Consider the following 23315-nt stretch of genomic DNA (forward strand, 5'->3'; position numbering starts at 1 on the left):
TCACAACATGCTACAAGTGAAGAAGTTGGAGGTACTTTTAATAATTTTTTAAAGTACTGTATATACTTTTTTATGTTTCTTTAATACTTATTTTTACAGTTTTTAAATGGCCTCATGAGGCTATTTTTTTATTGATAGAAGAATACAATTTAAGACAAAACGATTTCCATTCCGGGAAAATGTCGCAAAAGAAAGTATGGTCTTTAATTGCGGCCGAATTAGTGAAGCATAGTTATAACGTAACCGGACCACAGTGTTTATCGAAGTTCTCAGGATTAAAACGGACCTACAAAGCTGTAAAGGATCATAATAGTAAATCCGGTAATGGGACAAAAAAATGGCCATATTTTTCTGTAAGTATATAATTATTTTAAAAGCAACTGGATACTTAATTTTATTAAGTAATTTGCTAATAACAGTCTTTTTTCAGCATATGGATAATTTACTAGGCTCGAAACCATTTATGTTGCCGGTAAGCACTGTGTCTTCAACAGGGAAAAGATCACGATCACCATCAGAATGCAGTACATCTAGCGACAGTTGTTTTGAGATTGAACAAAAATCAGTATGTGGTAAGTTAATAGGTGTTATTCATAGTCGGTCTTATATTTAAGATCTGATTATGAGTACTGGTCAATACCTTTGTTCTATATCTTTGTTCTTTTTTTATGTAATTTTTATTATATGCAGATATTTAAGTAATTAGAATTTTTATAAATCTATTATTGTGACTTGTTATATGGTAATAATATTTTGTTTCATTTAGAGAAAGTTGGGCAGCCACGTAAGAAAGTTCGACAGTTGCATAACGTTGAAAAATTAATAGAGGACATAAAAAGTGATAGGAAAATAGCAGAGGAAGCCATGGAAAGAAGACATCAAGAAAACATAGATCTGCGCAAAAGACTTCTGGATTCTTTAGAAACAATGGTTGATATTCTACGAAAAAAGTAACCTTTTGTTATATGTTATGTATTCTGATTATGAATGGGATGACGCGAAGTTAAGGATTAAATATCCATATGGATTAATAATCCGTTTAAGAGTTTAAAAAGTTGAGGATTAAGGATTCAGTAACATTGTGTGATATAGCCCTACGTTACTTAAATCCACTCAGGATACGAAATGTGATATGTTTCTATATACATATATATATTTTTATAAAATATAATTAAGAAAAGTGTATTTATTTTATTTAAAAAGTTGCGTTACCTATATGTTATATAAAAGAAAAAAATGGTTAATATTTTATGAAAAAAGCAATCTTTTGTTATATGTATTATGAGAGATTATCTTTTTTTGTTTTTAATTGATATTTTTTTTATAAATAATGTTTACAACTGTATACTCACAGTTTATTTAAATCTATTCAGGATATGAAATGTGATATATGTTTATGATGTGATACATGAAATGTGAAATAGAATTAAGAAAGATATTTTTTATAAAAGAATAAGTTGCGTTACCCATATGTCATGTAATAGTTATAAGATATGATGCGTTACCTATTTATTATTAGACAAATAATATGTTATATGCAAATATATGTTTAATGTAAACGCTATGAATTACTTTAAATAAAGTGTGTATACAAAGTTATTTTATTTACATTAGTGCTAAAGTTATTTTATTACATTAGTGTTTTATTAAAGTATATATAAGTAATATAAGTAAATATAGCATATGCATTTCACGCATTTCGCATAATTAAATTATTACAAATTAGATCTCGTTTTACATGGCCTGCATTGTTACCTCTTCTTCGATGAATTAATTGTTCACTAGAGCATCAGTTTCTAAAACATCTGGTTCTATAATAGGAAAGTCATCATTTTGTAGGAAACAGATGTTGCGCATAACACAACATGCAATAATAAATGGGATAATATAAAATACTCAGTTATTTTTTATTTTGCTCAGTTAATTAAAAAAATATTAAGTAAAAATAAAATCAATGCTCAATAGATTTTAATGATAATGCTAAGTTAGAAAATGCAAATGCAAAATAAATAAATTTATTTTGTTATGGGAATAATGCACAGTTAATAAATCTAATTTGCATTGTTATTTGCCCAATCGTTACGTTTATTATTACTCTAGTCACCCGAAAAAATAAGAACTGAATGCAATAATAAGTTTGGTCGACCGCGCGACTTTATTATCCAACGAATGTTCTTCATAAAACAAAATAACAATACAACTAACCTACAGAAAGACACGGATAATTTGACCGGGGCATATGATATAATAATAGAACATTTAACGTCGATCGTGATCAGTGTGCCTTTGTCACTCGTTGGTTGCTGACAGGCTTCTCCCTCGTACACCATTCTTTCTTGGTTAATTTAAAATGTCGATTCCACCGCTTTACAAATCGTTCGAAGATAACCAAGAAGCAAACTGCATATTCTGTAAGTCGTCGACAAATGACGTTGTTTTCTATGGCAATAAATACACTAAGAATGGAATCACCATACATAACTTTTGTTTGGTAAGTTTTTTAACCATTCATTTTGATTTAATAATAAATTCTGGGATTAAGTCGACACGTTCCATATCAAGAAGCGATAATAAACTTCGAAATCTCCCTTTTAGCAATCCAAATGATCGTTCAATCGACATTCTACCTGATGAATGGCAAAAATTATAATTTTTTTGTCTATCTGTAAGATGTCCGTTATCACGAAATGGTGTCATTAAATGTTCATGAATAGTATATGCTGCATCTCCCAGTAGATGGCTATTATTAGGAAATTTTTCTGGATCTTCCAAATAATCATTAACTTCGGATAAGCGAAACACTCTTTGGTCATGTACTGAACCAACATGTCCAGCATAACAGTGAGTAAACTGTCCCTTATGATCACAAACAGCCTGTTAAAAATATATAAGGATGTAACGATGCACCCCTCGCATCGTTCCGGCCTAACACCTTGCCGATGCCGCCCGGCCAACCATCCGCCGGGCGAGAAACGGGCACGGTGTGCCCACCTCATTTGAAACGCTTAACATGTAATACCGCCTCGACGCGCCGAGCGATGCCGAAGGCCGCCGAGCGCGATCGCGGCGTCGGGACGCCGTAACACCCGACCGTTCCGCCGCACCACCCCGGCGCTCGCGATTGCCGCCGCTATCCCCGCCACTCCGTAACGCCGCCGCGACGCCTATATAACGCGAGCGTTTTTAACGCTAAATGCGAAAGACGGAATACGGTCACGATAGACGACGGAGACGGTCACGACTCACGGGTCACGACGGTCACGGTCACGATAGTTCCGCATTGTCAGGACTCCCTCAGAGCCTCTGAGTATTGTGCGAGCTGTATCAGTGTGAGCGAATTCCGGAGCGGTTGGGAGAACAAAGGCCTGGACGGCGTGCCAGGCGCGGTGTCTCCAGAGAAGCAGGATTTAGGACGTCCCTCCAAATTGGAGGGTAATAACCCGACAAGGCTGCCGCTTAAGCGTCAGGCCGAAGACGACATTTCTGGCCATTCTGGCCAGGATAAGCTACCCCGAGTAGAAACAAACACTCAACTACAAGGTAAGTTCAATACTTTCAATCGATTTCAATGCCTAGCCGAGACATTAGACTTTGAAAAAGATGAGGAGGAACAGGCAGCACAAGTAAATAATGAACATGTGAGTAGAAGACTAACCGATAGTGACGCGGCATCGGTAACTAACTCAGACGAGAACAAGCCAAATAGAAAACCACCACCAATTTATTTAGCTTCTAAAATTAGTAACTACGCTGAATTCGCGAATCAGCTAAAACAAAGTGTAGGCGAAAACTTTCACCTAAAATTCTTAGGTAATCAGATTAAGATTCAATTTTTCAAACTCAGTGATTATTTAGGATTCAAAAACTTTGCGATTGATAGACAGTACGCGTTTCATACATATTCGCTTCCAGAGGACAAGACCCTCACAGTCACGCTAAAAGGACTCCCAAACATACCAAATCTAACAGTCTCAAACGAACTAAAGAAACTTGGGATAGAAGTCAATTCTTGCACTCAGCTAAATGATGAAAATAGCATATACGCGACGTATAAGATCAATCTGTGTGCTAAATTCTCACTTACACATCTTAGAAAAATCCGTTATCTGTTCCACTCGAGAATCTATTGGGACAAGTTTATCAATCGCAAGATTATAGTACAATGCTACCGATGCCAAGCATTTGGCCATACTTCCTCCAACTGCTACAAAAAACCTAGATGCGTTAAATGCGCGGAAAATCATATCACGTCTGAATGTAAGAAAGATAAAAACTCACCAGCAAAATGCTGTAATTGCTCGGGGGAACACCCTGCGAGCTATACAAAATGCCAGTCATATGTAACATTTTTAGAAAAACGGACATCTTCCCGTCCGACCCGCTCGGCTATGCATGAAATTAATAAATATTAGTCATGTACCATTTCGTTTTTCGAGAAGTTAATCGAATTTCTCTTTTTCTTCAATGGCTCTACAGCTCAAGATTGAGCTATGGCCTCTTGAAGTTCGACCTTCGTCAAATCCGAGGCCTCCCTTCTGGTTTCTTAACAATATAATTTTTTTAACGGGGCAGGTTGTTAGCCTAGCCAACCCCCAATCTGGAGGATCGGACCTCAAATATAGAGGGGTACTCGTGACAAGAGATACACTCTCGGTTGCCATTACTCTTCCGAGAGGTGGCGATCGAATAAAAACCGACGATTTTTGGTCGGATTTGAACTCGGATCTTCGGCTCGTTAGAGCAGCGCACATCTTTCTGCGCCACGATCGCCACCTCGATCGGGACTACTACGTAACTACTATCGTAGAAAATTCCAACACTTTGGTTATGATAAATATAAGATTTACCGTAACACTCTTAACAATATTATACGAAGTAAATTAAATGAAGCAAAAAACAAAAAATAGGCTGAACGACTAAAAAGAGCCAAAGTTAGCGATAACAGCATCTGGGGACTGTGGAGGTCGCTGAAGAGAAATAAAACTCCTGCTCCACCTTTCGAGCTTGGAAATAACATGTTTGCATATAATCCGAAGGAAAAAGCTGAACTTTTGGCAAAAAATTTCCAAAAAGTGTATCAAGAAGCAGACAGCCTAGTATCTCCATTTGAAAACGTGGTAAATCAGTATGTTGAAACATTAGATGAAAAGATACCTCATTGTGAACTTGAATTTATAACTCCTCGATTGATTTTTGATATTATCAGATCTTTTCCTAACAATAAAGCTCCTGGCTCTGACAAAATCACCACTACAATGCTAAAACATTCTCCGCGTAAGGTCATAATTCAGATTTACTATATAATTCTGAACTCATTTCGTATGTATTACTTTCCTTCGTGTTGGAAGACAGCTAAAATTTTAGCATTTCCGAAACCGGGCAAGCCGCAAACTTCTCCAGCTAATTATAGACCCATTAGTCTGTTAAGCACATTAAGCAAAGTGTATGAAAGGGTCTTATTAACACAGATTCATGCCTTCTTGTCTGATAATGATATTATTATAAATGAGCAGTTTGGCTTTAAGGCTCGCCACTCGACCGTGCAGCAACTACTTAGAGTTACTGAATTTTTTGCTATGGAGATAAATAAAAAGAGAAGCTCAGCCATGACTCTTTTAGATATACAAAAAGCCTTCGACTCAGTCTGGCACAAGGCGTTGTTATTCAAGTTGAACACTCTTAGCATGCCGGAATATTTAATTAAAATTATTCGCTCATATTTAAAAGATCGTAAATTTGTTGTAAATTTCGAAGGGGAAACTTCATCCATTTATGACGCTATATCCGGCGTTCCTCAGGGGTCTATATTGGAGCCCATTTTATTTAACATCTTTATAAATGACATTCCCAAGGACCCTAAGACGGAGTTTGCGGTCTACGCAGATGATACTGCCGTATACACCTCCTCATGGAGTCCGGCTTTACTCACTAGTAGACTGCAAAGGCACGTTGATGCTATCGTTCAATTTTTTCAAAGTTGGAAGATGGCTATCAACAAAGAAAAAACTGAGGCAATTATTATTACACGCAAAAGGTTTCCTAAACCTCCCTCTATTAATATGGCAGGCTATAAAGTTCCCTGGGCCTCAAAAGTCAAATATCTTGGTGTTTATATTCACGATAGACTAAACTGGAAACCAACTATAGATGATAGAGTCAATAAAACACAGGGTGCACTCAGGAAATTATACCCAGTCATAAATGGATCAAGTAAACTTAAAACCGAATATAAATTACTTCTATACAAAACTTGTGCCAGATCGGTGCTACTCTATGCGGCTCCAGTTTGGGCTGCAGCTCATGAGTCTTACATGAAACGCATACAAATAATGCAAAACAAGTTTCTACGCATCATTCTAAACCTTCCCAAATTACGTATCACGGAATTGCACTCTCAAACGCAGACAGAGTATACAAATAAAGTAATCCGGGGTATGATACTTAAAACATACAATAATGATCACGAAAATCCCCTCATTAGTAGTACGGGGAATTACGACATAAAGGAAATACCACTCACTATTAGATGTAAACTCCCCAAGCATTTCTTAGATTCGGAGTGATAATCATCACATCCTTATTCCCCATCCCCTTCCCTTCCTCCTCATCCTCTTACTACTAACCAACTACAAACAACAAGTATGGGTTTTTTTTGCAAGTTTTTCCCCAATCTACTCACTCGGAAATTAACCGGTCTTCCATACGCTACTTTTATGTACATCACTAATATAATTATGTTTTATGCAGGTAATAGGAATCTTCTGGGCACTGCAGAAAACTACATAGGATCTTAATAAAAAAACAAAAAAAACCGCTAAATGCGATTTCCTGATCAACGTTCCGACCGACCGCACCGATCCTGAATTCCCGCATCTGTCTAGCAAGTCAGAACGAGGATAGAGCGCCTCCGGCATTCTCTGTCTTCGCCGAGCGATTCTCGATAGACGACCATCTTTCTTCCACAACGCGCCCGCTAGTCAAAACGAAGGTAGAGCGCCTCCGGCACTCTCTGTCTTCGCCGAGCGATTCTCGATAGACGACCAGCTTTCTTACACCACGCACCCGCTAGTCAGAACGAAGGTAGAGAGCCTCTGGCATACTCTATCTTCACCGAGCGCTTCTCGATACACGACCGGCTTCCTTGCACACGGAGTTATCCGAACGGGGGCAGAGCGCTTCTCTGCCTCCACCGAGCGCTTCTCACCGGATACCGCCCCGTCTCTAGACGCTTGTAGCCTGCCTCGGGGGTAGAGCCCCGTACTCTGCCTCCACCGAGTGCTTCTCGGTGGCCGGACTCGCGCCAGAATTATCCTGCCGCCTAACGCGCCGAATTACAGCGATCTCGTCGCCGTATCCGCGCCCGTGCGCACCGCGCTTTACTTCGCGCCGCCCGCGACAAGCCGATTGCCCGTCACGATCGCAACACACGTGCATCCGGCCGCTAGTGCCACCCCGTGAGCATTGTCACTCTGTGTCTTCTCGCGCGCACCGCGTGCGCCCTGACTCTGTGTCCTGCGCTCATCGCACCGTTGTGCATACCGCGACCGTTAAACTGTATTCTCAACCCGTTGTAAATATCGCGACCGTTCATTATAGAATAAACTCTGTTACGTTATTGCTAACCACGATACACTTCATTTTGCCAAACTTTGCCTCGCGTCCGTTCTTCCGCACCTCCTTCGAACCCAGCCCAGCCGCGAGCTAGATCCGCGTTTCGAAGCAAGGTTGTTTTAAGGAATTGTAATTACTTACAAAGTTATATTATAAAAATGTCATAATAACGTAAATTACCTGTAAATGTATACTATGATGTTTTTTTCTATTAACATAACATTCAGGATTGACATGTGGTGCTCTTATATTTATGTGTGTGCCATCAATTGCTCCTATTACTCCATGCAGGAAAAGCGCTAGTTGCAGCAAATCCCCTCATAACTTCTTCTACTCTATTACCTACCGGCCATGTAATAAAAAGAGGAGCCAATTTAACTAACGCCTTTGTCACTTTTCTTACAGCATTTAACGCAGTGGCTTTTCCTACATTGAATTTCTCACAAATGGATCTGTACATAATTTAAATATTAAGCAAGGAAAAATTATATGCATACACAAAAATAAATTAAAAATTGAAACAACAATGTGTAATAATAATATCAATAACGTACCGATATGAATCTGGGGTAGCCATTTTCCATATAGCGATAAATAATTGTTTTTCAGGTGATATTGTTTTACGTCCTGATTTTGATCTTAGTAATTTAGGTTTTAAAATTTGTAGAATAAAATTAAATGTTGCTCGTTTTATTTAAAAAAAAGGGTTTATTTTAAAAATTAAATACAAAAAAATTATTTGTTTTATATAATTTAAATTTTTTAAATATATCAAATACTGATAATTCTTTTTATTGTTATAAATAAAATTAATATTTGCAATTATATATATATATATATATAGGGGAGACCGGGGCTAAAAGGTCAGTTTTTTTTCGGTGCCGATTTTTAACAACAAAATAAATAATTTTAGTTAAATGTGGTATACCACTGTAAAGAGTGAACCTTTAGCTACAAAATTTATATAGAAAATTTTTGTCTACGTCGCTTTGTTTAACCGGTATAGAGCAAAAACGACAACGGTGGAAAAATTGAAATCTCAAAAATGCCGGGGTTTAAACGTCACACTGCATTTTCAATACATACACGTACATCTAATCCTGAAAAATAATAGGATACATTTTAATAATTGTTTTTTAAGAGAAAAATATAAAAATTTATTTAAAATTTTTATGCGAAACATTATTAAAAAATAGTTACGAGGGTTCCTCTTTCCGCAGAAGTCACTCGCCCGACTTGTTTCACTCCTCGACGTCCGATGACTCTATTCGGTGTCTGAACGGTTGTAATTCCCGTCTCATCCATATTCCATATGCAGTGAGCCTGGAAATGCCCGGAAATGCCTTGGAAATGCATCTGGACTGCTTACTGACCGATTAGCCCCAAACACAAGTTTCAGGTTTGATCGCCCACCAAATATTAGACATCAACAATAATGAAAAAACTACACTGGATTCGTGTTCAGCATGCATTACTCTTTATAATCACGTACCTCGAGATTTGGAGAGCAAATATTATTGCAGATATTACAAAATTTCCACGCGCAGAAAATGTAACTTTCACCTTCCGAAAACACGTTTGCCCTCGTAAAAATCATAATACGGCAGGTAACCTGCCGAAACTCCGTTGGTCACATGGGTACCATAAGCAGCGTTTACAATGTTAATAGCGAGTTCACACAATATACAGGTTCCGAGATATTTGATTTGACGCTTCAACCCCGTTGACCTTTTAGCCCCGGTCTCCCCTATATATATAATATTGCACAAACCTGAAATGTGATTTAAATTGTTCATTATTATAACCTGGTATGACGTTTTCCACATATCCTTGTAATCGTTGTATGAGCCTTTTAATAGATCGTTTGCTTAGAAACATTATAATATTCTCCAACTCTTTATTATATGGATTTTCATATTCTTCCTCATCGAATAATAATTCTAATAATGTTATTATTTGCGCAAATATAACACACAATAACCTATCGTCTGCCATTTTGACGTGCTCATAGTCGCTTACATTGCCAAAACGAACGACATTTCTTACTATTGTGTAAGCGCTCAGATACCAAATCGAACGATTGAAAACAGCGCTTATAAGCGTGAGCGCTTACAGCGCGTGAGCGTCCAAATCGAACGCACCCTTAGTAGCTGCATTACAACATGTCGACATTATAATAAAGACTGTTCAAGATATTCGCGAAAATGTCAGTTCAAAATTTGCAACGATATTCAAAACCGCACTCGATTTACTCGAAACTGTGTAACGATGCGCCCCTTCAATAAGACATCGTTCCCGGCCACCACCCGCCGGATGCCGTCCGACCGACCCTCCGTCGGGCGAGGACAGGGCGCGGTGCGCCCACCTTTTTAAACCTTTGAAACGCACCGTGTGCGCGGGAAACCCGCCGCACCGGTGCCTTCCCGCACGACGCCGACGAGCGCCGACGGGAGCCGATCCCCGCCGAAGACGAACGCGCGGGATCGCGCCGCTCCCACCACCACGCGGCACGTCTGACGATCGGCCTCCCTCCTGCCGAACTCGCCGCGCCGAGCGGTATAGTATAAGCCGGCACGCGCGGTGAGACGGCACTTCGTCTATACCACGGCATTCCGCCTGTTCCTGACGAAGCCTACCCGCCAGCTCCTAGGGCGACACGCCAAACGAGGTCCAGAGTGTGGGCCTCGAATGAGAGTTCTCAAGTGTCCCCGAACTCCAGCCCACTTGCGCCCGACGGCCACGGCCCAACGAGGTCGAGCGTGCTCAGCCTCGTAGCGAGGGTTCTCACTGCCGTGACCCCGGGACTCCGCACTCCTCCGCTATCCATATCGCGCTCCGTATTATTTCGCCGAACCGAGTGCATATGCACGACCGCCCGTTGTGACATACCGCGTTCGCTAGTATCTGTAAAGCCGCGTCCAGTCTTATTCCGCATAGCGTACCGAGTGCACATGCACTACCGACCGTTGTAATATACCGCGTTCCGCGATTATCTGTGAAGCCGCGTCCCGTCTTCCGCATAGCGTGCCGAGTGCACATGCACTACCGACCGTTGTAACATACCGCGTCCCGCTAGTATCCGTAAAGCCGCGTCCAGTCTTGTTCCGCATAGCGTACCGAGTGCACATGCACTACCGACCGTTGTAATGTACCGCGTTCCGCGATTGTAAAGCCGCGTCCCGTCGTATTCCGCCTAGCGCCCGAGTGCACATGCACTACCGACCGTTGTAATATACCGCGTTCCGCCAATCATTGTCTGTAATCTCGACCCCGAGTCAACTAAAATAAATAACCCGTGTGAAATACCAACTGATTATTGTCTCTGGGCCTTTCATCGAACTCCCGATCCGACGAACCAGTCCGCGTTCGGTATTAAAGTTAGGCCGTTACAACTGTAAATGAAGAAATAAAAATTCCGCGAATAGCATTACGACAACAGCATAGAGGAAACTATAATACACAAGATCCAGAAACATATTTTAGAATTAGTATCATGATACCACTCTTGGATGACTTCACCGATCAGCTTCGCTCCAGATTCGAAAATCATAAATCGATATTATCATCCCTCTATATTTTGATACCATCCGTGTGTTGCAAAAATGAGAGTGTGTTTCAAGTTGACAACTTCGAACTTTATGAAAGATTTTTGGAGTATGACTCTCTACAAGCGGAATTTGATTTGTGGAGGACAAAGTGGCTGAAAAAATCAGACGTAGATCGACCGACGTGTGCTATCGAAGCTCTCGAAGAATGCAACCAGGACCTGTTTCCAAACATTCACAAGCTGTTGAAAATTTTATCGACATTACCTGTGTCGACAAGTACCCCGGAAAGGACGTTTTCTTCGCTGAAACGTCTAAAAACTTATTTAAGAAATTCCATGGGCCAAGAAAGGCTAACCGGATTAGCGTTAATGTTAATTCATCGTAGAATTGATATTGTTGCGACGTAAATGTGGGCCCACAAACAATCTCGCCGAGCGAGACAATTAAACGAGTAAAAACACGAGCGCGTCGCGCCTTTGATGACAACGCCCGAGACCGCCGAATCCGCGTGTTATTCGTCGAGCGTGATCATTCGCGGATTGGCCGTTATGCGACCATGCGAGCCAATCCACGCGCTTCGTGTGTACACGATTATATATATATGTGCAGCAACTCGCACCGGCACGCCAGAACGCTTTATATTTCGACATAGTAAAGATCGCGATCTGAGAGTATAACCTAAAGACCGAGTTCTCGAATATACGATAAAGGCCGAGTCCTACCGCGAACGGCGAGACCGAGTTCTCGAGTATACGAAAAGGGCCGAGTCCTACCGCGAACGACGAGACCGAGTTCTCGAATATACGATAGAGGCCGAGTCCTACCGCGAGCAACGAGATCGAGATCTCTTCCGATATAACCGACGAGGCCGAGACTTCGTAATTGTGCAAATAAACGATTTGACTCGAAACTAGTGTTGTGTATTAACCTACATTTCACACGAAACATTTGGTGCCTCCTGTGAGGTCGTGTGCGAAGACCGTGCACGACCAGGAAACGGAATAGCGGCCATTGATCGGTCGTCAACCACGACAAGGGAAATCCTCGTCGAAGCTACCACGACTTCAGGATTCTGACAAGCAGTGACCTTTCCATCGATAACCTCTGAGGAAGGTCACGATACGAGGACAGAGGACGAGACGGCGCGGCGAGAGAAGGGCTAAGGGCAAGTACATTCCGTGTACATACTACATAGTCGATTGAGCAATCTCCCATCCTTTAATATTTTTAAACGACATTATGGCCGATCGCGTGAAACTACTCATTCAAAGACGAACGTCGTTGAAATCGCAAATCACTAGTTTAACGAATGTAGTAGCTAAAGGACGGTACGATAAGATCGCGGTAAAGTTACGCATGGCCCGCATTACGGAACTGTATCATGCATACGAAGAATTTAATGACGAGCTCGTGCTATTGGATCCGAACAACGGTAATGACGAAGAATTCACAAACGTTCAAGAAAGATTTTATTCGATCGCAAGTAAAGAAGAAGAAATAGTAAATCCTATCGTTTCGGGCGCGAGTAATAATGTCATAATTAACGAATCGCAACCCAGCACTTCCGGGGCCACGGCGACAGTAAAGCGGCGCGTGAAATTGCCGGAAGCGTCTTTACCTCATTTCGACGGTCAGTACGAGAACTGGCTGTCATTTAAAAACACCTTTATTGCCATGATAGATTCGCAGTCGGATCTGACCGATGTCGAAAAGCTGCAATACCTAAAATCGGCCTTAACGGGCGAAGCGGCTAATAAAATAAAGATTTTATCGATCGAAGGCGCAAATTATTCTAAAGCGTGGGAACTATTGAGGCGTTCGTACGAGGTGAAACGGATACTGATTTCACGCCATCTGTCATTACTCTTAAATATGCCCGCTTTAGCCAAGGAATCAACAGACGGCTTAATTAAGCTCGCTGACGATGCACAGCAACATGTCGCGTCTTTATCCGCGTTAGGAGTTAATGTAGAATCGGAGATACTCGTGAATTTATTAGAGAGCAAATTACCGAAAAACGTCGCGGAAAAATGGGAGGAAATTCTAGATCGGGACGACTTTCCGAAAATAGACGATCTATACGAATTCTTATATCGAACCGCCGTCCGCGTATCTAAGCGCTTAAGCGCAGTAACGACCAAATTAGGCGAAGATAAAATTCATTCTTCTCCAAAGAAAAGACGAATAGGTAATAAAGCATATGTGGCTAATGTAACGAACAATTGCGTAGCTTGTAAAGATAAGCAACATCCGTTGTTTAAATGCAATACCTTTAAACAATTAACAATCCCGAAACGCATTGAACTCGTAAAAGATGCGATGCTTTGTTATAATTGCTTACGTTCACATCGAGGTAAGCCTTGCAAATATACGAACTGTACAATTTGTCAGAAGCGACACAACACGCTTTTACATCTCAACAAACGAGCGAGTGTATCCGCGACAACCGACGCGACAGATTCGAAGGAATCGAAAAGCGAATGACTAATAAAACGGGATCGTGATCAGGCGACATGTCTCACAGCGATTTCACCTATTTTTACCCCTCAATTAATGACTACTGCGACGGTATTCATTCGAGATTGCGATCGTAAACAGATCAAATGTCGCGCTTTATTAGACACCTGTGCTTCCGCCAATTTCATTTCCGAAGACCTCGCAAAATGCTCAAGTCTTCCTTTAACTACATGCGCAATACCGGTCGGTGCAATTAACGCAATGAACACGGTATCAAGGGGTATCATTAGAATCAATATTCAATCAATACATAGCGAGTTTTGCAAAGATTTATTATGTCTGTCGATTCCAACGATCGCAGATTTAATTCCGTCTGAAATTTTCTCCCGAGATTCCATAAGGATACCGTCTAATGTCAAATTGGCGGATCCAGATTTCCATATACCCCGCCCGGTGGACTTATTAATCGGTGCAGGAGCGACATTATCATTATTCTCTATAGGTCAGATTGATTTATCCCAACGAGATCGCGATTTGTATTTACAAAAGACTCGCCTCGGTTGGGTCGTTGCGGGCGGAACATCAAGGCAGGATTATCCAAAACGGGCCGTATGCCAACTGACTAGTTTAGAACAACAAATCGCTAAATTTTGGACGATTGAAGAAATATCAATCGATTCAATAAAAACCCGCGAAGAACTCGATTGCGAGGCGCATTTCGCGAAGAATGTTACTCGCGGCTGTAGTGGTCGTTACACGGTACGATTACCTTTTCGACAAGACAATAAACGCCTCGGCGATTCGCGAACTACCGCGCTTAAACGTTTGAATTCGTTGGAGCGAAGGTTTGAGTCAGACTCGGCCTTGAAGACCGCTTATTCGCAAATAATACAGGAATATTTAGACTTAAACCAAATGTCAATAATAGAAGACCCTTCGGACGAAGGATATTATATGCCACATCACGCAGTCGTTAAATTCACAAGTAACACCACTAAGATTCGTGTGGTATTCGATGCGTCGGCCGAGTCGAGTAATGGCACATCTTTAAACGATTTATTAATGATAGGGCCAACTATTCAAGAGACATTATTTGTGCATCTGATTAGATTTCGTACGTATAAATATGCCCTAACTGCAGATATCGAAAAAATGTATCGGCAGATAGAGGTACATGAAGAAGATAGAATATATCAACGCATATTATGGCGCATACATAATAAAGTAAAAACGCTTCAAAGCAATGTCGTTGTTTTCGGACAGTCTGCGTCACCCTTTCTCGCCATAAAAACGGTTCAGAAACTAGCCGACGATGAGCGCGACGTGTATCCCGCAGCAGCCAGAGTTCTTAAAGAACACTTATACGTGGACAATTTGCTTTCCGGTGCGAGTACAGTCAATGAAGCTCGCAAACTGCGAGACGACGTAATCACGGTGACTTCGCAAGGCGGTTTCAACATGCGAGAATGGGCATCGAATGACAAACGCGTTCTTGCCGATTTAAATTCCGATGCGATCAATCCGAATCTCATATTCGACAAAGACAATCCGTTAAATACATTAGGCATGATGTGGCGCACACACCATGACGTATTAGGTTATTCAGTGCGCTCGATTAATATCACGGAAAGAATTACGAAACGGACTATGTATTCTGAGATTGCAAGGATTTACGATCCACTAGGTATATTAGGCCCTGTCATATTATACGCGAAAAGATTAATGCAAGGTTTATGGCAGTGCAAGGTGGAATGGGACGAATCCATCCCACCCAGTATACATAAAAAATGGATAGATTTTGCGACCCAATTAGATTTACTTAATGAAGTGTCTATTGATCGCCAAGCACTGATTCCGGATTATACCGATTTTCAAATTCACGGATTCTGCGACGCGAGCAAAACAGGTTACGGTGCGTGTATATACATACGGTCCATCGATCAACATAATAACGTCTGTTGTCATCTTCTCTGTGCGAAATCTCGAGTCGCACCGTTGAAACCCTTAACAATACCTCGTCTTGAACTGAACGGCGCGCTCTTATTAGCTAAATTATATGACGAGGCATGTCATGCGTTAGGAGTGTCACCGAGCGACACAACCCTACGGTGTGATTCAGAAATCGTGTTACATTGGTTGAAAACTTCACCACATCTCTTAAAAACGTATGTATCTCATCGGGTCACTCAAATTTTGGAAATCACCGATGTAAGGGTGTGGCAACATGTTAGATCAGAACATAATCCGGCGGACGCGTTATCCAGAGGTCAATTACCGGGTGCTTTTCTAAAGAATAAGTTATGGTTTAACGGACCGGAGTGGTTAGCAAGGGGGGAAAGCGAATGGCCCGTCGGAATCGAAAGGTTAATCGAAATACCAGAATTAAGAAAAAACGTATGTTTATCAACGATTGCTAAGGATTACAGTTTTATTGAAAAATATTCGTCATATTCACAATTATTAAGAGTTATCGCGCTATGCCTACGCTTCCGTCCAAAAAATATCTTTTGAGGGCAGATATGCATAGGGGAAATAGATGAAGCGGAGACGAGAATAATAAAAATCGTACAAGAGTCTTGTTTTTTACGCGAAGTAAACGAACTTGCAAAGGGACGATCGGTGAAGAAAAGTAGTATTGCTGCATTAAACCCATTTATCGACGAAAAGGGTTTGATTCGCGTTGGCGGACGCCTCAAGATGTCAGACTTAACTTTTTCTCAAAAACATCCAATATTACTGCCAAGTCGTCATTTTATAACGGATTTAATTATTAAAGAAACGCATGAAAAATACTATCACGCAGGCATTCAAACAACCTTATACACTATTAGACGTAAATTTTGGTTACTTGATGGTCGAAATCAAGTGCGTAAGGTCGTTCGTTCATGCATACGTTGTTTCCGATTTAATACCGACACAGTTAATTATAGGATGGCTGATTTACCGAAGAGCCGAGTACGTAACGCGATTCCTTTTACCCACGTCGGGATCGATTTTTGCGGTCCATTCTTTATTAAGGAGAAAAAATATCGAAACCGAAATCGAATAAAAGTATACGTCTGCGTGTTCGTATGTATGGCAATAAAGGCGGTACATCTAGAAGTCGTGAGCGATTTGTCCACCGAAGGATTTTTAGCCTCGTTGCGGCGCTTTGTAGCACGACGAGGCATTCCAACGCACGTTTATTCCGATAACGGAACCAACTTTATAGGAGCGAACAATGAGTTAAAAAACTTATATCATCTCTTTAATTCTGACGAACACAAGAATCGAGTGAATCGATTCTCGGTGGAACACCAAATAACGTGGCATTTTATACCACCCAGAGCTCCACATTACGGTGGACTTTGGGAATCCACGGTGAAATTATTTAAGCACCATTTTAAACGTGTAGTCGGAGATCTCTTGTTCACGTTTGAAGAACTAAATACTTTTGCAATCGAAATTGAAGGAATACTCAATTCAAGACCAATATCGGTTCTCTCATCCGATCCCAATGACCTGTCCGTTCTTACTCCTGCCCATTGCTTAATCGGTCGACCATTGATTAATATGCCTGAGCCTGATCTCTCGTCTGTCCCAGCCAACAGGTTGTCTACTTGGCAACATATAACCAAGGTGAGACAAGACTTTTGGACTCGCTGGAGCTTGGAATATCTCAATGAGCTCCAGGTCCGTCGAAAATGGATAAGGGACGGAGAAAAAATCAACATCGGAACGGTCGTACTCATCAAGGAAAAGGGCCTCCCTTGCTCTCGATGGGCTTTAGGAAAGATCGAAGAAACTCATCCGGGTCAGGATGGAATAGTCCGAACGGTTTCCGTAAAAACTGCGACCGGAACGTTAAAGCGAGCGGTGAAGTGCCTATGTCCACTTCCTATTGATTAATCATGCGATACCACACGAGTATATCTTGATTATAACAGTCTTATCGATGTAAGACAATAATGTAAATGAAGGTTGATCGATATTCTCTCAACGGGGGGAGTATGTTGCGACGTAAATGTGGGCCCACAAACAATCTCGCCGAGCGAGACAATTAAACGAGTAAAAACACGAGCGCGTCGCGCCTTTGATGACAACGCCCGAGACCGCCGAATCCGCGTGTTATTCGTCGAGCGTGATCATTCGCGGATTGGCCGTTATGCGACCATGCGAGCCAATCCACGCGCTTCGTGTGTACACGATTATATATATATGTGCAGCAACTCGCACCGGCACGCCAGAACGCTTTATATTTCGACATAGTAAAGATCGCGATCTGAGAGTATAACCTAAAGACCGAGTTCTCGAATATACGATAAAGGCCGAGTCCTACCGCGAACGGCGAGACCGAGTTCTCGAGTATACGAAAAGGGCCGAGTCCTACCGCGAACGACGAGACCGAGTTCTCGAATATACGATAGAGGCCGAGTCCTACCGCGAGCAACGAGATCGAGATCTCTTCCGATATAACCGACGAGGCCGAGACTTCGTAATTGTGCAAATAAACGATTTGACTCGAAACTAGTGTTGTGTATTAACCTACATTTCACACGAAACAGATATTAACACAGAAGACGTAATAGATTTATTCGCCGCGAAAAAAGCTAGACGGTTAAATTTTATTTTCTAATTAACTATAATTGTCTACTATAATTGTAATTTTTCATTTAATAAATAATTCAAAACTTATATATTATTAATTAATAATTCAAACTTAATTTTTATTACTTTGACCTACACCGAAGGTTGGGCGAAAGTAATGCATTTGGTCACACAGGGAAAAAAATTGTCCTCTCTTTTTTCATCAAATGTCAACGTTTCAGACCCCAAGGAATTACAAAATGTAAAAAAATTTTTTGTCCATGATCTCGAACTTAGGTACGTATGTATGCTGCTTTGCGCTCTAACTCGTGAACGAGAATGCGTATTAATAAAGTTCTCTTTATAAAATTTGCGTTTGGCTCAACTTAGAACTGATTAGATTTTTTAATAGATCTATTGAATAATTACGACGGGCTGGTCAAAAAGTACTGTCAAAATTTGTTTAAGAAAAAATTTTCACAAAAAACTTCAAACTCGCGTATCTCTCTTAATTTTGGAATGGGCTACACATACTCCTTAGTTCGCCGAGTTGATCCCACTGGATCCCCCGAATTTTTTTTCTGGCTACGGCCTTGCGTGCCATTATCAGCTACGTGCGAGTCAAATCGCGAGAGCGAGACAGATAAATAGATAGATCGAGAGACGAGGGTAGGGAAAGAGGGCGGTGGAGAGAAGCTGGGTTAGGGTGGAGTCTGCCCTTCGTATCCCTTTGGAATGAGGAGAACGTTAAATCGCATTACCATCCGGCACGGCGACGTTATTCATTTGTATTGTGAGAAGGCTTTGAACGAGCGATGTGCTCCCGCCCTTCTAGAGGGCAGTCCCCGGTTGGCGGCGCGGCTCGGCGCGCCACGCGTGCGTGTGAGCATCATGGAACTTCACTTGAGTCTCGATCACCGTCGTGTTCAGACGTGCTCGTTACGGTCTAAGAGTGTGATATACTTATACAGAATAAAGACAGTATTCAGGGTGTATAAAGAGCAACATATTGTTAAATTTCCTGCTCATCTCACCACATTCCGAGACGTTCCCACATATATTTCCAATAGGTTATGGGCCCAGGGCACGATTTCCCTGCGTGAGGAACATAGCACGAACGTGTATACGAAGTGTGTGAGACGCCGGCGAAGGGTATAGAAAGGGATAGAAGCATCGAGAAGATTAGAGGGTAAGTAAATAATATTCCTCGTTGCTGACAAGCAAAACGAGAGAATTCTCAGCTAATAAGAACGTTCGTTCGATAAATGCTGTTAGAAGGAGATAGATGTTTTTGCCTTCTTCTTAAGAGATAGAAATAGAGGTAATAGTGATAATATGAGAATTAGAGAATAGATGTATAAAGAGTAGATGTGAGAAATTAACTGAATTCTAAGAGAAATAGAGAATAGATGTGTGATAGAAAGAGATAGAAATATACCGCTTGGTAACAAGCTGGCGGGAAAAGCGACGTGCGCGTGCAAGTCCGATCGTGAATAGCGAGAGTCATTTTTTTTGGCGCGCGAAAGTCCGATCGTAAAAAGTGAGTCATTTTTGGCGCGAGGGACGTGTTGCCGGGCACGCGCTGACGCATGATCGATTGGAAAAACACAGCATCGATGCGACGCCATGACACATATGTATGTACATGCATGTGTATGGAATTTATATTCAAAATCGACATGCATCGGGTCAGTGATCAAGCATGACTTGCAGTGCGGTGTAGTTTGATCGCTGTTTAGGGAGGCCGCATAAATCTGTAAGAGTCCCGTGTGCGTGCGTGATCAACCCGATATCCTATAGATCTTTTCAGCAGTGCTGGAGATCGCACGGGATAGTGGTGTGCGTGTGCGGATGGCTCTGCAGAGGCGTGTGGTTTCTCGCTTTCAGATCATTATGAATTGCAGTGCGTTCTGTATGGTCTTGTAAGCAATAAACAAGTTTTATTGTTGAGAAAATCTCGATGATCCTTTCTAAAAAAAATTATAAATTTTATAATGTCAATATATTGGATATTGAATTTATTTTGAAAAAGAATATTATTCATGTCCGATTGATATTTGAAATCCCGATATAGATGGATAGAGCTAGACGAGACGAAGGAGGCGTAGAGGAGGACCAGAATCTCCTGGTAGACTATGGGAGTGATGATAGCCCTGCAGAGGCGGGTGGTTTTTCTCGCTTTGGGGTTATTGTGAATTGCAGTGCGTTCTATATAGCCTCATAAGCATTGAATTTTTATCGCTGAAAGAAGTTTAGTGATAGAAATTAAATTATTATATGTCAATATGAATGTTGGTTTATCTTGTCAAAAGAGAAATGCTAATGTTCAATCGACATTTGAATCCTGATCTAGATGGAAAAAGAGACAGAGAATCTTCCGGTGGAGGAAGAAAGCCAAGATGCGCTGGTCGACTACGACAGCGATAGCAGCGTGGTCACGGTGGTAGAGAGAGAAAGTGACAGCGTAAAAATAATGAGAAGAGATAGAGAGGAAGAAAAAGAGACAAAGGAGGAGACGGAAAGAAGAGGTGCAATCCCGAAAAAGAAGTTGCCCAAAGTCAGAGAGGATATAGATGTGACTAAAGCGTGGGCAGAGAACCGTCCAATATTACCAATTGGAAGCAGAATGATATATGAAAAGCAAGAGTCTGTTCCGCCGGAAAAGATAGAAGTTTAAAGACAATTAAAAGCACTATAGAGGCAGAACTAAACAATCAAAGGTTGCATATTAGAAGAGAATATAAGCTGACGCAAAAATCCAACTTTGATCTTTGGATGGATTATTTAAAATCTGAGTTAATAAACAACGATTTGTTAGATGTAATAGATTCAAACATTGAAAGTCCAGAAAATCTCTCCGAATTGAAAGTTGCTAAGAGAAAAAGTCTAGTTAGAGATATAATAATCAATCATTTAGATGAAAACTATCATAAAAGGATTTTACATGAAAAAGATCCGACAGAAATTTTAAAGAAACTAAGAGGATATAAAAAGAGTGAAATAAATGTTACTCATGCATCAGTACGATCTAGACTCTACCAAATTAAAATGAGAAAAGATGAAAAAGTAAGTGATTTTTGCGAACGCTTTGATTCAATAATTAGAGAATATGAATCATGTGAAGATGCGGTACCTCTAACAGAACAAGAGATTAGATCTGCATTCTATCAGGCTGTGTCAATTAATGTACCGGAGCTGAGGAATGTAGATTTAATTAGAAGACAAACTAACCTTAAAGAAATGAACATAGATGAAATAAAGTCTTTTATGATGCAGTTAGAAGCAGAGATGAAGAGCGAGAGTAGAGAAAAACTAGAGAAACCCGAAATAAGGGTACAGAGGGCTGCCGTAGAAGAAGTGAAATGCTATAGATGCAACAGGATGGGCCATATGGCAAAAGACTGCCCGTTAGTAGAAACAGGGTCCTGGTTTTGTTACTACTGCCAGGAGGTACGGGGTCACAAGGGTGATAATTGTCCAAGTGCCAAAGCCCAGGCGAGCAGAGCTAGAGGAAAAAGGTATTTAAATAAAACCGTTAATAAAAATATAAAGAACAAGGGTAGATTTGTGCAAAAAGGCACAAAAAGAGTAGATAACCAAGGGAAAATAACCAAAATACAACCAGCTAAGAAACCTACACCAACGAAAACAGCAAAAGAAGGAAAATCAGAAGAAGGTAAATTACGCATGGATAAATTAATAGAAGATAGAGAAAGTCCGAAAGAGTTAGTCAATTTCATTGTAGATTCGGGTGCAACGGATCATATTGTGAATAAGAATATAATTCTGTCAAATTTTGAAAAATGTAATAATAGAGTTATTAAATGCGCGAATAAGAATAAGCTTGCAGACATTTCAATAGATGGTAAAGGAGATCTTTTGTTGTTAACAAATGAGAAAGAAAAGAAAGTCATTAAATTAACAAATGTAATTGCAACGAAGGAAGTATCCGAAAATTTACTATCTCTAAGAAAGTTGGCTGATGCAGGGTTCAGTATTTATTTAGATGATAAATTGTTCAAGGTCTATAATAAACTGACAAATAAAATAGTTTTTGAAGGAATTTATGAGAAACCAAATTGGATTATACAATTTGAGGTCAAAAATAATAATTTAGAGGATAATGATAATGTAGAATGTGCTGTGTACAGATGTAGAGCAGAAATTGTTCCACATAGTGAGCTTCCTGAACAATCGCAAGCAAACATTCAGACCAATGAATTATCAATTTCGGAGGGAGAGTTAGATGAGAGGGATAATGTTGGCTCTGCGATTGGGAAGGAGAATGAAGGAGAGCTCACAAATGTGAACGAAAATATAGAACACAACAATGCTGAACTCGAGCAAGTCATTAAGTTAGAGGATATACAGACAATAGAGAATATAGAAGAAATGTGTGAAAGCTCAGTAATTGAAAAAGTAAAGAAATTAGAGAAAATAAATGAGGCGATGTTATGGCATGTTAGATTAGGTCATGCGTCGTTAAATTATCTAAGACAGCTACAAAAAGTAGAAAAGAGATTAGAGACAGTTAAGTTTAATAACTCCATATTAGAGTGTGAAGTCTGTATAATGGTAAAGATGGCAAAACTGCCGTTTAAAGAAAACAGAAATAGAGCACAGAGACCACTACAGGTAATACATACGGACATCATGGGGCCAATAAAACCTACATCCTATCCAGGACAAAAGAGGTTTATAATTACTTTTATAGACGACTATTCTAGATTAGCGAAAGCCTACTCTCTGAAGACGAAAGATGAATCGGGAGAGGCTCTAAAGAAATATCTAATATCAGCCAGAAATCTACTAGGAAAAGAAGAAAAGCTGTGTTACGTGAAGTCAGACCAAGGCAAGGAATTCACGGGAGGTACATTTAGAGAGGTGTTGAAAAGAGAAAAGATAGAAGCCATATTTGCACCACCGTACACTCCGGAGCAAGATGGAGTTGCAGAAAGGTTCAACAGAACGTTGCAAGAGAAAGTAAGAATATATGGTCGAACATATATGTTCGACTCGGGATTACCTAAGAGTATGTGGGAGTTGGCAGTTGACGCTGCTGTGCATGCGTACAACAGATCTCCACACAAAACTATAGAATATGAGATCCCGTTGAAGATGTTTTCATCAGAA

General features: G+C 40.7%; 2 protein-coding genes and 1 pseudogene across 2 annotated transcripts; 2 read left to right on the forward strand and 1 right to left on the reverse strand.

Annotated features, from left to right (window-relative positions):
* Nucleotides 1–99: 99 nt before the first annotated feature.
* LOC139786161 (uncharacterized) lies at nucleotides 100–954 on the forward strand (the record flags this gene model as incomplete). The annotated part of the gene is made up of 3 exons (XM_071725306.1): nucleotides 100–353; nucleotides 431–565; nucleotides 781–954. Coding segments are annotated over 3 exons (563 nt in total), but the record flags the coding sequence as incomplete, so codon positions are not given.
* A 1554-nt stretch (nucleotides 955–2508) lies between these two features.
* LOC139786162 (putative nuclease HARBI1) lies at nucleotides 2509–8188 on the reverse strand (annotated as a pseudogene).
* Nucleotides 8189–12398: 4210 nt separating this feature from the next.
* Nucleotides 12399–23062, forward strand: LOC139786163 (uncharacterized). The gene is given in 7 exon segments (XM_071725307.1): nucleotides 12399–13512; nucleotides 14758–14786; nucleotides 14880–15206; nucleotides 20257–20310; nucleotides 20536–20638; nucleotides 20824–23030; nucleotides 23033–23062. Coding segments are annotated over 7 exon segments (3864 nt in total).
* The last annotated feature ends 253 nt before the right edge of the window (nucleotides 23063–23315 follow it).

The sequence above is a fragment of the Temnothorax nylanderi genome, unplaced genomic scaffold, assembly GCF_030848795.1.
Source record: "Temnothorax nylanderi isolate EJ_2023f unplaced genomic scaffold, tnyl_v1.0 TNYL_tig0969_pilon, whole genome shotgun sequence".
NCBI classification, from domain to species: domain Eukaryota; kingdom Metazoa; phylum Arthropoda; class Insecta; order Hymenoptera; family Formicidae; genus Temnothorax; species Temnothorax nylanderi.